The sequence below is a fragment of the Drosophila obscura genome, unplaced genomic scaffold, assembly GCF_018151105.1.
Source record: "Drosophila obscura isolate BZ-5 IFL unplaced genomic scaffold, ASM1815110v1 contig_97, whole genome shotgun sequence".
Lineage (NCBI taxonomy): Eukaryota > Metazoa > Arthropoda > Insecta > Diptera > Drosophilidae > Drosophila > Drosophila obscura.
In genome coordinates this window covers 1,301,475-1,316,221 of record NW_024542891.1, presented here as the reverse complement: position 1 = coordinate 1,316,221, position 14,747 = coordinate 1,301,475, and the positions used below count along the sequence as shown (strand labels likewise).

The following is a 14,747-nucleotide window of genomic DNA, read 5'->3' as shown; positions in this document are numbered from 1 at the left end:
AGGGAGGGAAAAAGTACCCGGGCGCCCCCGTACCGGCACTGGGGCCGGCGGGCCGAAAACCTGGGCAACGGGCGGGGGGCCCCGGGCGCCTCCAACCTTTACTAATTCAGCCAAAACGAAAATTAAACAAGTTTTAGGGATACAACAAGAAAAACATGGAATTTATTTAATAAAATTTGGTTTCTAATCCTATTTTTAGGGCATAAGCCCCAACATTTTTTGACACAAATTTTATTATTTTTAATATAAGCTATTAGAGAGTACCCCAATTAGCCACAAAGCCATGCTTTTTTTTTCCACTCCCCACAATCGGTTCATTATTCAATTTAATTTATTGTATTTAAAAGTCAATTTTATTCATTAAACATAAAAATAAATTTCCAATATATATTCCATTAAAATTTTTGTTTCTTACTAAAAAGTATAGGGGCAGCTTCACCCTTCCAACACCCTGTATTAACCATTAGATTGCATTTTACTTCATTTGAATTATCTTTAACTTCAACTAGTCTCCGCTTGGGGGCGCTACTATTATATGCTGCCAGCACCATCTAGCACTGCATTTGACCACCAAATTTGACCGTTGGCGGCGCTGGTGTGAAAAAAGTTTATCCCATAAACTGCACAGCACGGGGCATTGCATACTTTTCAGCTGCAAATTGAGCGAAATTAGCAGGCTTAGTTCAAGCGCCGACCGCTTGAAGCGCCACTGCGCGTACATTTTTATGCCCGTACTCAAAAAGAGTTAAGAGTTGTGATTAGGTTTGAGGTAAAATTGGATGTCTGCAACGCAAAGAAGGAAACGTTTCCGGACCCATAAAGTATATATATTCTTGATCAGCATCAGTCTACATCTGTCTGTCTGTCTGTTAAAGCGTAGTATCGTAGAGAATGACCATATCTACCAGATTGCCATATCAGAATCAGATCGGATCATTATTATAGCCAGAGTAAAGAAATTAACATGCAGTTTGCTACCCCCGCCTCCTCCGGCGCTGCTGACGCTACCTTATTCTCTTTCTCGCCCGCACACAATCTGCCCTATGGAGTGCGCGACCTTTCGCAGAGAAGATGTAGAATCTAAAATCTACATTTCATATGTAGAATAAACATGTTAAAATGTAAAAGCTACATAAAGCTCAAAAATGTATATACTGACTGAGTACGGGTATAAAAGTAGAGTCGCGTGCACAGAAGCGACTCACACGTTCCTTCTGGTTGCTACAAACACATAAACGGCTTGGATGAAACGGCTTGATTTAAGCCCGAAGCAAAGAAACCACAGCTTTATGCTGAACTTATCGATAGCAGAGCTCCAAGGCAGCCATGAGCTGGCCAAAACCAGACACCGACCAAACAGCTGGGCCCACAACAGAGCCAGTATTGGGCCAGAATCAGAGCCAGGGCGCGAGCCAAAGCAAAAGCCCAAAGCCGCAAAGCCGGAGCTGAATCAGGTCCAAGACCGGTTTGGCAGCGGTGCGTGGAAACGGAACGGGGAAAGAATGCCATGCCGAAAGAGAAAGCATTCTCCAGCGATCACTTCAGTTGTTTTTGTTGACGTGTGCAGCTCGGAGGGAAATGCTCCACCCGTTCCACATCCAGATTCAGATCGAGATCTAGGGTGAAAAATTCTAGAAAATATGGCAGCCAGCGTCGTTAAGGCACCCAAATGTCCCAGACGAGGATCGGCCAAAGAGCAGCAGCAGCAGCAGCAGCCAAAGGCCTCAGCCAGCAAGTCAAACAAAGAGTCAAATAATTGGTAAGTGGCACACAAATCTTGATACAAAATCAAATGCTGAAAACTTAAAGCTGACTTCCAGGCATTGGTGGATGCTGCTGGCCTCTGTGTTCCTCGTTACCTTTGCCACTCGCTTCTACAAGGTCACCGAACCGGATCACATCTGGTAAGGCATCCCGGATGCCGCGATTGGTGTCCATCTCTCTGACTGGTGTCTCGCCTCTCTTTTTGTTGCAGCTGGGATGAGACACACTTTGGCAAGATGGGCAGTTGGTACATCAATCGAACCTTCTTCTTCGATGTCCATCCACCGCTGGGCAAGGTGAGCTTTACGAGAATGCGTATTGAAATAATTCCCATAATTATTTTGCATCTCTACAACAGATGCTCATTGGCCTGTCTGGCTACTTGACTGGCTACAATGGAACATTTCCGTTCGAGAAGCCCGGGGATAAGTACAACGAGACGGCCTATCAGGGCATGCGATATGTGAGTGGTTGTGGATGTGGATGGTTCTTATTGATCCTTATCCTCCTTATCGTTACTTCTCTTGCATTGCAGTTCTGCACAACGCTGGGGGCACTGATCATGCCCATGGGCTTCGATACTGTCTACGATCTGACGCGATCCCATGAGGCGGCGCTGCTCTCGGCAGCCTATCTGATATTTGGTGAGTGGCATTCGACCCCCCCATGCAACCCCCTGTAATCCATTTGTGCGACACTCCATTTAGATGTGGGCCTGCTGACGCTGAATCAGTACATCCTGCTGGATCCCATTCTGCTGTTCTTTATGATGGGCTCCGTCTGGGGCATGGTGAAGATCTCAAAGGCCACCGCCTCGGGTGGTTCGTACAGCATACGATGGTGGTTCTGGCTCTTCCTCACCGGCACCATGCTCTCGTGCACGATCAGCGTCAAGTTTGTGGGCCTGTTTGTGGTGCTGCTGGTGGGCCTGCACACGGCCACCGAGCTGTGGATCATACTGGGCGATCTCGGCCAGCCGATTGTGGAGACCCTCAAGCAGATCGCCTGCCGGGCCATCAGCCTCATCCTCTGGCCCATCCTCCTGTACACGCTCTTCTTCTACATCCATCTGAGTGTGCTCAATCGCAGCGGCAATGGCGATGGCTTCTACAGCTCCGCCTTCCAGTCGCGTCTCATCGGCAACTCGCTGTACAACGCCAGCATGCCCCGGGACGTGGCCTACGGCTCCGTGGTGACCATTAAGAACCACAAGACGGGCGGCGGCTATCTGCACTCCCACTTCCATTTGTATCCGAAGGGCTCGGGCGCCCGCCAGCAGCAGATCACCACCTACACCCACAAGGATGACAACAACAAGTGGCTGATCAAGCCGCACAACAAGCAGCGGCTGCCCAAGGACAAGCTGCAGCTGCTGCGGCACGGCGATCTCGTCCGGCTGGAGCATTTGGTGACCAAACGGAATCTGCACTCGCACAGCGAACCGGCGCCCATGACCAAGAAGCATCTGCAAGTCACGGGCTATGGTGAGGTGAGGCGAGGCGTGTCTCCTTCAGTCGTCCACAAACGAAACGAAACGAATCTCTGAATCTGTTCATTGCAGGCGGGCGCAGGCGATGCCAACGATGTGTGGCGCGTACTCGTTGTGGGTGGCAAGGTCAATGAGACGGTGCACACGGTCACCTCGCGGCTGATGCTCATCCACTATCTGCAGAACTGCGCCCTCACCTCCAGTGGCAAGCAGCTGCCCAAGTGGGGCTTCGAGCAGCAGGAGGTGTCCTGCAATCTGAATGTGCGCGACAAGTACGCCCACTGGAACATCGAGGACAATGAGCACAAGTTGTGTGGGTATTTTCAACCATCCTCCCATTATCCATCCTTATGCCCCCTCATCCTGATCCTTTCCCTTCCTGCAGTGCCCAGTGTGAGCTTTAGTGTCTATGCTCCGGGTTTCTTTGCACGCTTCCTCGAGTCCCATGCCGTCATGCTGCAGGGCAACGCGGGCCTCAAGCCCAAGGATGGTGAAGTGACCAGCAGACCCTGGCAGTGGCCCATCAACTATCGGGTAAGCCACGAAAGCAATCAAAGATCAAAGTCTTTACACATTCCCCTCTACTCCACGCAGGGTCAGTTCTTCTCTGGCAGCAGCTATCGCATCTATTTGCTGGGCAATCCCGTCATCTGGTGGAGCAATCTGGTATTCCTGGGCCTCTTCGTGGCCGTCTTTCTGGCCAATGCCATACTACAGCAGCGACGCGCTGGCCAGCTTCGGTCCCAGCTCCGCTCTCAAGTGTACAGCGAGGACAGCGAACCCTCCACCACGGATCTGTGCAGCTGCTGTCCAGAGGAACAGTTGGAGCAGCAGCAGCAGCAGTTGCAGCACAGCGATCCACTTCGGGCAGCTGCCTGGCTATTTGTCGGCTGGCTGCTCCACTATCTGCCCTTCTGGGCCATGGGGCGAGTGCTCTATTTCCATCACTACTTTCCGGCGCTCATCTTCAACTCACTGCTGACAGGTAGGTTGCAGGTTGCAGGTTGCGGGTTGCGTGTTGCGGGTTTGCTGGCCAGCACTGACCTCTGTCGTGTCGCCCCCAGGTGTGATGTTCAACTATATTATACAGTCGCTGCCCCGTTGGATACAGCACATACTGCTGGGCGTGCTGCTGTCGCTGATTGTCTATAGCTTTGCGCTCTTCTCGCCCCTGGCCTATGGCATGAGCGGTCCCCTGGCCAATGAGCCCAACAGCACCATGCACAGCCTCAAGTGGCTGTCCACGTGGGAGTTCTAGGCGTGCCTCTAGCTAGCTATGAGTAGGTATAATGTATTTAATGTTTAGTTTTTTGCGCTTAGGACTACGTACCGAATAAAAGTATCAACGAGGAACAACAACAACAAAAAAAAAAAAAAAAAAAAACACAATCACATTAGTACGAAATTAGTGCCAAAAAAAAAAACATTAAGCCGATGGATAAACCATCCATCCAGATTGAATATAAATAGATCGATCAAGCATCTGGGCGGGGGTGGGGCTGATCAATCGAATATACCAAGCTCATCGAAGCGACGTAGGGCATAGCGCAGGGTGTCCGTGGTGCGGGGATTTGAGGAGAACATCAGCTGGACCTTTGTCTTGGCAAAATCGGGATCACTCAACGCCTCCATGCTGATGTCGTACGAGTCCTCCTTCTTCATGGTGACCATCGGCAGGAAGGCATACGACGAGAAGAAGCCGTACAGCTCACGGGCCCTGATCTCCTGCTGGATGTCCGCATAGCTGGGCACAAACTCATAGTGCATCCGCTCGAGGCTCTCGCGCAACGCGCCGTAGTACGTTTGGATGAGGAACTCTCGCCGATGGATGAGCACATCCAGCTGGACGCTGCTGTTCAGAAAGAAGTTGATGTCACATCCCGGACTGCCAAAGAAACTGTTCTGAAAGTCCACCTGTAAACGGTCAGTGGAGGGGGAGGATTAGGAGACTGACTGCCAGAGGGACTGCCAAACGCGGATATCTTACAAAGATGGCATCGATGGGCTTTGTGGGCTGCTCGTCGTCGTATTTGTACATGAAATTGTTCACCCAAAGGTCGCCGTGATTGAGGACGGTTATCTCACCGGGCAGGGAGCGGCCGGTGGTCACCAGATTCTCCTTAATGTTGTCGCAGTGGCGCTGCAGCTTGTCCGCAAGCTGCTCATAGCCGGGCCACTCGGCCACCAGATTGGCCAGCGTGCGCAGCTGCAGGGCCATGAAATTGATGAAACGCTCATTTGTCCTTATGTAGTTCTCGTCCAGCATGCCGCTGGTGAAGTGCTCCCCCACGCTGGGCTCCTGCAAAAACAAACAAAACGAGAGAAACGAACGATTGGGGTGGGGAGGGGGACACAGTGCAGGATTACGGAGGACTCACCTTTTGGGCGAGGATCATGGAGCTGGCATGGAATTTGCCCAGCTTCTTCAGTATCACCACGCAGTGTTCCTCGTTGAGGCCGCTCTGGCGGCTGGCCAACTTGTAGCCGTACTGGGTGAGGTCATCGAAGACGATCGTCTGAATGGGCTCGCGGGTTGTGTACAGGCACTTGGCCCCAAACTTGGAGCCGTCGCCGATGAGCACCTCCAGCTTGCCCAGCACATCGAAATAGAAGATCTTCTCGCGCAGATAGACGGCCAGCTCCTCGAGAAACTGGGTGGCCGGCGTGATGGCAATGCTCTTGACAATCATTGCCAGCTCCTCGTCCAGCTGCCGCTTGCTGCTGCGATATAGGGCCCTGGCCCGATAGATCTTGCTGCAGTAGTTCTCACCACCGCCGCCACTCGATTCCGCGAATATGATCTTCTTGATATCCACACGCATGTCCCGCAGGCCATCCTCCAAGGCGGCCTTGAAGAATTCCTCGTTCAAATACTTGGGCGGATCGCCACTGTGACGCTCCTTCTCCTTCTCTTTTCTCCTTCTCGCTCTCCAGCTTCATGCTGCTGTCGTAACCAGAACACTCCTTCTGATTCAAGTACCGGCCGTCAGTCAGTGTCCTGGCTATGGCTATCGCTATTCTCAGTATCGTGTCGCTTGTTCTAATCGTTCTGTGGATCGTGTGGATTGTGTCTGGCTTTCCTATTGGCTGTTCTATTGGCTCTATTGGTTGTTGCTTCTGCGTTTGCGTTGCTTGGGAAACTGTAGCCCGGCCAGGCGACTCCTCTAAATATAAGCCCTTATCAGCCGTCTGTCGGCAGCGACGCCAGCGTCGAAATCAAATAATTTGCTTCATACAAACAGATATATGCTAGACCATATCTCTGGCTATATACTCACCTCTCGGCATACATATCGGCTCGCTATGGCTATGGCTATGGCGATGACAGAGGCGGGCAGGCCACAGGCCACCTGTTATAATTTCCCATAAGCAAACGGATGCAGACGACCAGCTTGGCAGCTAACTGTAATAGCTTTGAGGGCGAAGTTTGACCGCTCTGCCCGATCGAACATCTCTGGGGCTCTACTGTGTAGCTTTTAGACACGGAATTTCCCATAAGCGAACGCTGTAACAGCTGTAACAGTCCCGCCCCTTCAACCTTCTCTGGGGTGGTCCGTCCCTGGCATTGGATCCACTGCACACAGACGGTCCATCCAGCCAAATACGACGTGTCCAGCATACTCTCTATATACACCACATAGACTGTACATATGTACATCTGGTGTTTGTAGGTATGGCTGAACAGATTTTGCTTTATAGCTGTCATTGGTCCAACTAAGTGATAAATGCGTCTGTGGCCATGCCAGCGGCGCTGATGCTGATTAAAGCAGTTCTATTTTCTACATAATCTCGGCGATTGTGCAGCACGGGGCACTGTATCATGAAATTTTGGAAAAAGAAAGCAAAGCGGAACCTTGCGCACAGAAAGAAAGAGAGAGATAGAGATTTATTCCGAGACGAGAATTTGATGCCCGTGTCAGGGAGTAGAGCTGAGAGTTGAGGGCTGAGAACTCAGAGACATTTCTGATCGGTTGCACTTGTTGTTGCAAAGACAAAAAAAAAAAAAAAAACGACAATGGAATGCTCGACTAGATTATTGCGATTATTATCATGTGTGTACAATACATACACGGAATCCAGCACGTGGGTCGATTTCGAATTCGAGCTTATCGAGCAGCTTTTACACACTGCTCCCCCGTACTATAATAATCCCATTAGCCCACCACACATCGAATCGATTAAGCCATAAACCTAATTACAAGGTAAACCTAGTCAATGATAGAACTGCTCTGGATTGAGCATAAAAAATACCCCTAAAGGGGTAGAAAATCCGCAACTTCCAAACAAAAAACTTTCTTCGAGAAATATTTAAAGCGAAAATGATCACAAAAGTATGCTAGCTAAAGAAACACACACACACACACACACACCAGCATAGAACAGATCTCTAGATGGTGGTATCTGTGGATATGCAATTAATAATACTAATAATATCATTCATTTATTCATTTGCAGCAGATAAGAATTTGAATGGTGACTTGGCCTCTGCTTTGGCCTTGAAAACAAAACAAACCAAATGCAGTGCAATGTCTTCTCATACATACATATATATAAATTATAATATACGTATTCATACTAATCATATCTACATATATGTAGGTTTGAATGTATTTTTTCTTTGCATTGCACAACAATAAAATTATGTCATTTTGGGCAGGGAGTTTTGCGGTTTTCGTGCCGTTTAATATTGGACTACGAGTATGTGGGAATGGGATGCCAATACGTGAGAATTGTGGATAAACTCTGCTCTGATGCATAACCAACCGGCTGATGCTGATACATCGGAAGAGTCGAGTCGAGTAGAGTCCAGAGATTTGAAGATACTATTTTGGGACAACCTTTGACTCGTGTCTGTCTGGCTGTCTGTCGCTTAATTAAATTCCTTTGAGAACGAACCACTTGGACATTGGGCTTGATACTAGTATTCGTCGCATTTGTGTTGACCCCCAATTGACATCGGGAATCGTTCTTCGGCATCTCTTCCGATTATACTTCCCCGTTAGACATACATATGTACAATATATTCCATCTATAGTGTCTAGTGTCTAATAATGCCTGGGCCAGTGGCCAGTAGTTAATCTCAAATGACGCATTAAACTACACAAAGTGTGCGATCGAAGAGCGCTTAATCATTACAAAAGATCTGGTATGGCCTTGGCAATGGAAGTGCAACATCTCCGAGACTACTTGGGCCACAGATGAGGAGAGACCGCAGTGTTCAGTGCTCAGTGCCCAGTGCTCAGTGCCTAGTAGCCACTACCCCCGTATCTGTATCTCTGTCTGTATTCGGTTTCAGTTTTAGGTTTTACGTTCTGTTTCGGTTTCTGTTTCTGTTTCCGAGGCGCTGCCAGAGACGCAATCCATAATTGCAGTTCAGTGAAGGTTATCTCTCACTCACGACAACGAAAAGAAAGCAGAAAGTCTAAGGGACAAACGGAAATGGAAACCGAAACCGAAACCGATAGAGGGTGGTGTACACTGTACAGTATATATAATATTGCTATAATATATATATATATATATATATATTATACTATATAGTGTTGAGTACGAGTAGTGTGAGAAATGTATGCGCCATGGAGGTATTCGTATTACTGCATGTTCTAGAAGTATCTACACTCATTATCAGTTGATAGTTCGCATAGGAATGGCCATCTAGCAAACAGTATGTATATGACCTACGTCTACAATAACTATTTACTATAGGTACTACATACATATGTATCTAATGCCGTACATATCTACGTACATTATATGTATCTGTTGTCTAAGCAGACAAATATATAGAAACCTTCGCTCCTTTGTATCTCCGCCTCGGGAGAGAACACTACAATAGAACACAATCTATGCAAGCACTCGACTCCAATCCGATCCTATCTGAAGATCGATACCCCTCGATACCCAATACTTACACCTCAATAGATAGATAAACATGCGATTTTAGATACCCTCCAGCAGCGTAAAGCAATTACAATTACAATCACCAGATGGCAGCTACGGAATAGACTTCCAGTTAGACTTAAAATAGTGTTAGAAACCCAAGCAACCGAAAATTAGCTAAAGAAAATGGTCTGTTTTTGTTCTTGTAGGGTTTGTCAACCCATTAAAGCACAGCCCTTTCTCCATAGATTTAGATTAGATGAGCAATACTTTAAACGACGCCTAAATAATGTAATTATGCACTACAAATTTAGGGACACAGGATATAATTTTTGTTCGACTTTTCCTTAGTTTTTAAAGTCAAATTTAAAAAAAAATACCGAACAAAAATCATTAATTTTTTTAATTTTAAATTAATAATTTTTTTAAATGCCTAAAATAATTCTTTTATACACAGAAAATGTAATGACACGCGCAGGATATCTTTTTTTTTCAACTTTTCCTTAGTTTCAATTTTGGGATCTGAAAGCTTTATATTTCCCAGACGGTAAGCTGAGACCGCAAATAGCTTAAATCCAATTTATAGCGGCATATATTAGCTTTTCGGAATGGCAAAAATGATTACAACCAGATGTAAATTACTTGAGATGTGTACAAAAAATTGGCACTACATCTTAAAAAAGCATTTAAAAATAAATATAATTATTTTTTTAATTAAAAAAAAATTCTGCCATAGACAAAATTGTCTATAAGCTTTTTAAAGCCACAAATCTATCAAAAGAAAGTTAGTTTGCTACGAAGCTGAATAATTGTGTCGGGTGGTGTTATTTGAATCGTTTAGCCAAAAAAATATTTCTAGATTTTTTGCTCTACCCAAACACAGCTTTGGAGGGACTCAAAATTTGAGCTATACAGGCTTTCGTCTATATTCTAACGCCAATTGCGTAGCAGCTGCAGAGCATTGAGAGCTTCGCTTTGGCCGAATCGATTCTCTGATAGAATTGTGTCAAAACTCAAGCAAGCAACAAATTGTTTACTTAGCTTTTCATTCCATATCTGTCGCTGTTGCTGTTGCTGTCTCTGCTCTCTGGTTTTTGTTTCTGTTTTTGTATGTAGCCAGCGAGTCCGGCATGCCGCCCAGTGCCAGATTACCAGTGCCAATACTTAGATGAGATATGTACCTTAATTTTATTTTTGGAGTGGAGGCAATTTGCTACTGCGCAAAAAGTGCATTAAACTTGAACCAAATGCCGATTGTCGACTCCCAATTGTCAATTGCCACACCAAACCACACCAAACCAAACCAAACCAAACCAACCAATCGTTCTCGCTCCCTGGAAGCAACATGCGGAGTCTTCCAGCCAAGTACGCAGATAGTAGCTGGCCCTCTACGGGCCATAATCATAATCTGCCGATTGCCAATCAAGAAACAATGACTGTTCATGCACATGAACAGGATCCAACCGCAGACAACGCACACAAAATACAGTCCACTTGAAGGAGGCCTACAAACCCGCAGTTATCTCAACTCTAGCAGATCGTCTCATCAACAACACCATTGGGTCCTTCGATCCGCATTCATTATTGAGAATAGTCTGGAGAATAGAAGTCGTATCAACAATGACCATCCAATGCGACCCAAGTAGAGAATTGGCCTCGAGGTATTGGATACTGAACTGGCAAAAATCTATATGAGATTTTAATCCTATTGAAATATGTGAATCCTCGATTAAAGTGCATTCGAATACAACCAAGACAAGTTCCTTTATGTGCTCTCAAATTAGATATTTTCATCCCAATGGAGTTGCAGATGATTCCAGAGGACAGAGGAAAGTATTTCCGATCCCAAATGCCGCCAGCCGAAGAGCCAATTTGGATTTCCAAATCATTAAGTATCAGTCTCTCAGAAATATTTAAATAAGGCAAACAAATTAGGAGTATCTCCTGTTGTGTCAAATTCCTCAGGTCGATTATTCCTATGCAGTTAATTAATATATACATATACATATGTAGATATAGACACAGATTTCCATTCCAACTCATTTTATTCCATATTTTAATTAGCTCGAAATAGTCCCCCAACGACACTAAACTATGTAATACCTAGCCGGTATTTTCTAATTCAATATGCCCAAAACAAAGAAAAATCTCTTTGCTCCGCAGCAACCCTTTTTTGCATAAGCTCCTTGCAGCCGTGGCAACCCTGGCACATTTTCACCAGTCATCGGGGACATTTCACAGAGGAGAAAAAAACAATTTTTCTGCAAGTTAAAGATGAATTTCAATTGGCCTGATTATGAAAACCGCGATCTATTTGGGTACTATGTAAGTTCATCTATTCCCACGCGTACGCTACCGCGCCTTCCCATCACAAACATCCGCCTTCATCCGCCATTCGACCTGCCCATAGATTGCCCCTAGAAGCAGCCCCCAGGGAAAACAGATTCCCAATAAGGAGACAGTGGAGGACAAGCCGTTCTTTGCCAGCAACATTGAGCACTATCCGCACTTGCCGCAGCCGAACGGCCTCAGCTGGGTGCCCAAGTACCTGACCTACGCGGATCTGTCGGAGGCCGTGGACAAGGGCTTCGACCCGATACAGTTGCGCCCAGCCAACCAATGCTGGTCCCAGCTCAAGTCTCAGGGCCAGACTCTGTTCGATTGGCCGACATACACTCAGTCTCAAGTCCAGTTGGGAGCCAACAATGAAAAGCAGGAGAATTGGCGTCTGCCAAATGGCGAAAACATGGGACCAGCAGTCGCTTACAAAAACTCCACTACCTGGCCAAATCTGGCCAATCAGCAGTTCGCGGGAGCTGCCGTAGCCCCCCAGCAGCGCGCCCCGTATGGATATGGCACCGATATGCATTACTGAACAATTCACAACTATAATTAAAGGAGATGTCAATAAATAGGAAACAAAATAGAAACATTTCATTCTGCAATTTGTTGGTTAGCTTTAGCTTGTTCAGAGTTGTATTTACTCGCACAATCGATGTATGCCGACAGCGTGAGTGTGGCAAAGCGATACCACACTATCAAGTGCGTGGGTTTTCTATTATTTTCGTCATTCCCAGGATGCGGGAGGGAATACGATATCTGGACAAGAGCATCGTTTGAAATAGAGGCGTATATTACAGATATGTATATAGATATATCATGCAACCAGAGCATTATCTGGCGAGTCGGTATTTCGCTTTAAGTATCTTGGTATTTTTTGTACAAGATTTGTAGAATTATCGATTGCTATCCCTCTACAACCCAGTGGTGCCTCAAAATTATTGACGCCTCATAAAAGTTATTTTGAAATCAGTTTTAATTCAGAATTCTAGGAGAATATCAGAATAACAGCAACACTGGACAAGTCTCAATTATCTCCGTTGAAGAGATGCCCGAGGAGGGAACTGAAACTACCCGTATCTGTAAGTTTTAGCCGTATTAATCCCGTGCAAGGGACTAAATGTTCTGATTTTCAGTTAATCGTAGGCACATGCCTCTCAACATATCAGTACTCACCCCGACATCACCAAGAATGTTGATTGACTTGCGTTCGCCGGACAGACCACACCTCCCACCACTAGTCTGGAAAGCTCCCATGAAGGCGCCAATACTTTCGACTACAGTTTCCAGCACGGTAGATGTCGACGCCAGCGGCCCGTCGACTTTTATGCGCGGGCGCAACGACCAAAACGAGTCGTCGGACGATGTTTACGAGTGCCCTGTGTGTCTGGAGGACGTGCGTTGCCGACAGCCAGTGTCGACAACACGTGGACACGTTTTTTGTCGCGCATGCATCGAAAGATCCATACACTCCATACACAAGTGCCCAATGTGTAACAAAAAACTGACTGACTCTCAGATTAATCGTATTTATTTGTAAGCCTGCACTCGACCCACTCGATACACTAGTCATTGGGGCTTCTTCCCGAATTTTCATTGTATTCAAAGGTAGACTGGGGCACTACCTCTTTTGGCTTTACAAACAAACGTTGTGCTAAATTAAAGATTTTATTGGCTTCCATTTCTTTGGGATCCTTAGGCCTCAAGAAAGCCCAGACTGTACGTTTTAAGGACTTACACTATTATTGTTTACAGATAAAAACTAAGACAAAAACTGAAGCCTTTACGAGCAGCAGGGGCAGCTTGAAAATGAGAGGATCCTTGGTGCGTAGTATCGGTTCAGCAATGAGGACTGGCGGCTCCGTTGCGTCGCCGACAAAGTCGATGTGGTACGTTGGCGACAATGGCCTTGATCTCGAAGCTGTTGGGCTCACTGAATAGGTCCTCGTGGCGACCCAGGAATAGGGGCGAGATGCCGATGCTTGTGCCAACAGGAATGAGCTTGTCTCTTTGATGCACAGATTCACATAATGGAGTTTGTTGAGCAGCTCGTTTTTGAGCGTGGTGCTCGCACTTGCACGCACTCACGCTGTCCCCATACAAGGAAATACAACTCTGAATCAGCTAAAGCTAACCAACAAATTGCAGAATGAAATGTTTCTATTTTGTTTCCTATTTATTGATATCTCCTTTAATTATAGTTGTGAATTGTTCAGTAATGCATATCGGTGCAATATCCATACGGGGCGCGCTGCTGGGGGGCTACGGCAGCTCCCGCGAACTGCTGATTGGCCAGATTTGGCCAGGTAGTAGAGTTTTTGTAAGCGACTGCTGGTCCCATGTTTTCGCCATTTGGCAGACGCCAATTCTCCTGCTTTTCATTGTTGGCTCCCAACTGGACTTGAGACTGAGTGTATGTCGGCCAATCGAACAGAGTCTGGCCCTGAGACTTGAGCTGGGACCAGCATTGGTTGGCTGGGCGCAACTGTATCGGGTCGAAGCCCTTGTCCACGGCCTCCGACAGATCCGCGTAGGTCAGGTACTTGGGCACCCAGCTGAGGCCGTTCGGCTGCGGCAAGTGCGGATAGTGCTCAATGTTGCTGGCAAAGAACGGCTTGTCCTCCACTGTCTCCTTATTGGGAATCTGTTTTCCCTGGGGGCTGCTTCTAGGGGCAATCTATGGGCAGGTCGAATGGCGGATGAAGGCGGATGTTTGTGATGGGAAGGCGCGGCGGCGTACGCGTGGGAATAGATGAACTTACATAGTACCCAAATAGATCGCGGTTTTCATAATCAGGCCAATTGAAATTCATCTTTAACTTGCAGAAAAATTTTTTTTTTCTCCTCTGTGAAATGTCCCCGATGACTGGTGAAAATGTGCCAGGGTTGCCACGGCTGCAAGGAACTAATGCAAAAAAGGGTTGCTGCGGAGCAAAGAGATTTTGGTTTGTTTTGGGCATATTGAGTTAGAAAATACCGGCTAGACAAGCCTTTTTCGGGGGGTACAGTAGAAATATGCAATTAGTGTAAGTCCTTTAGAGAAAAACTATTCGAATTTGGTGGTGGATTTGAGAGAAACTAAAGTCGCTTTGTGCTACTTTTTGTGTTCTAATGTTGGACTTGAGCGATAGCTAAACAAACAAAAATAGTCTGAAATATTAAATATAGCGATCTGCATATCTCAATCTCACTTTTGGCTTTAGGTTTATTTGCAAACTGTTTTGTTTGCCCATTGTACAAATGTATGTAAATTTATGAGCATGCATGAGCATAT

The 14,747-nt window shown here is 46.5% G+C and overlaps 4 protein-coding genes across 4 annotated transcripts; 2 read left to right on the top strand and 2 right to left on the bottom strand.

Annotated features, from left to right (window-relative positions):
* The first annotated feature begins 1,390 nt into the window (after positions 1 to 1,390).
* On the top strand, positions 1,391 to 4,633 carry LOC111066297 (protein O-mannosyl-transferase 2). Its single transcript, XM_022354777.2, has 10 exons — positions 1,391 to 1,759; positions 1,821 to 1,904; positions 1,976 to 2,060; positions 2,123 to 2,227; positions 2,300 to 2,408; positions 2,472 to 3,253; positions 3,326 to 3,566; positions 3,639 to 3,787; positions 3,848 to 4,238; positions 4,318 to 4,633. Exons 1-10 carry the CDS (start codon positions 1,641 to 1,643, stop codon positions 4,509 to 4,511), a joined length of 2,259 nt encoding a protein of 752 aa, XP_022210469.2. The 5' UTR covers positions 1,391 to 1,640; the 3' UTR covers positions 4,512 to 4,633.
* On the bottom strand, positions 4,537 to 6,545 carry LOC111066298. The gene is made up of 4 exons (XM_022354778.2): positions 6,532 to 6,545; positions 5,632 to 6,181; positions 5,241 to 5,552; positions 4,537 to 5,167 (listed from the first exon to the last, which is right to left on the bottom strand). Exons 1-4 carry the CDS (start codon positions 6,543 to 6,545, stop codon positions 4,757 to 4,759), a joined length of 1,287 nt encoding a protein of 428 aa, XP_022210470.2. The 3' UTR covers positions 4,537 to 4,756.
* Positions 6,546 to 11,370: 4,825 nt separating this feature from the next.
* LOC121405494 lies at positions 11,371 to 12,063 on the top strand. The gene is made up of 2 exons (XM_041596224.1): positions 11,371 to 11,458; positions 11,544 to 12,063. The coding sequence occupies exons 1-2, from the start codon at positions 11,408 to 11,410 to the stop codon at positions 12,006 to 12,008; spliced, it is 516 nt and encodes a 171-aa protein (XP_041452158.1). The 5' UTR covers positions 11,371 to 11,407; the 3' UTR covers positions 12,009 to 12,063.
* Positions 12,064 to 13,641: 1,578 nt separating this feature from the next.
* LOC111066221 lies at positions 13,642 to 14,365 on the bottom strand. The gene is made up of 2 exons (XM_022354655.2): positions 14,236 to 14,365; positions 13,642 to 14,150 (listed from the first exon to the last, which is right to left on the bottom strand). The coding sequence occupies exons 1-2, from the start codon at positions 14,284 to 14,286 to the stop codon at positions 13,686 to 13,688; spliced, it is 516 nt and encodes a 171-aa protein (XP_022210347.2). The 5' UTR covers positions 14,287 to 14,365; the 3' UTR covers positions 13,642 to 13,685.
* Positions 14,366 to 14,747: the final 382 nt, after the last annotated feature.

What these genes read in the sequence shown, in the direction of transcription:
- LOC111066297 (XM_022354777.2), top strand. Translation starts at nt 1,641, where the DNA reads ATGGCAGCCAGCGTCGTTAAGGCACCCAAATGTCCCAGACGAGGATCG. An exon ending in GGCAGCCTATCTGATATTTG is followed by an intron (nt 2,409 to 2,471) that starts GTGAGTGGCATT and finishes CACTCCATTTAG; the next exon opens with ATGTGGGCCTGCTGACGCTG. An exon ending in AGTGGCCCATCAACTATCGG is followed by an intron (nt 3,788 to 3,847) that starts GTAAGCCACGAA and finishes TACTCCACGCAG; the next exon opens with GGTCAGTTCTTCTCTGGCAG.
- LOC111066221 (XM_022354655.2), bottom strand. Translation starts at nt 14,286, where the DNA reads ATGAATTTCAATTGGCCTGATTATGAAAACCGCGATCTATTTGGGTAC. An exon ending in GCGATCTATTTGGGTACTAT is followed by an intron (nt 14,151 to 14,235) that starts GTAAGTTCATCT and finishes ACCTGCCCATAG; the next exon opens with ATTGCCCCTAGAAGCAGCCC.
- LOC111066298 (XM_022354778.2), bottom strand. An exon ending in CCATGATCCTCGCCCAAAAG is followed by an intron (nt 5,553 to 5,631) that starts GTGAGTCCTCCG and finishes TTGTTTTTGCAG; the next exon opens with GAGCCCAGCGTGGGGGAGCA. An exon ending in AGCCCATCGATGCCATCTTT is followed by an intron (nt 5,168 to 5,240) that starts GTAAGATATCCG and finishes GACCGTTTACAG; the next exon opens with GTGGACTTTCAGAACAGTTT.
- LOC121405494 (XM_041596224.1), top strand. Translation starts at nt 11,408, where the DNA reads ATGAATTTCAATTGGCCTGATTATGAAAACCGCGATCTATTTGGGTAC. An exon ending in GCGATCTATTTGGGTACTAT is followed by an intron (nt 11,459 to 11,543) that starts GTAAGTTCATCT and finishes ACCTGCCCATAG; the next exon opens with ATTGCCCCTAGAAGCAGCCC.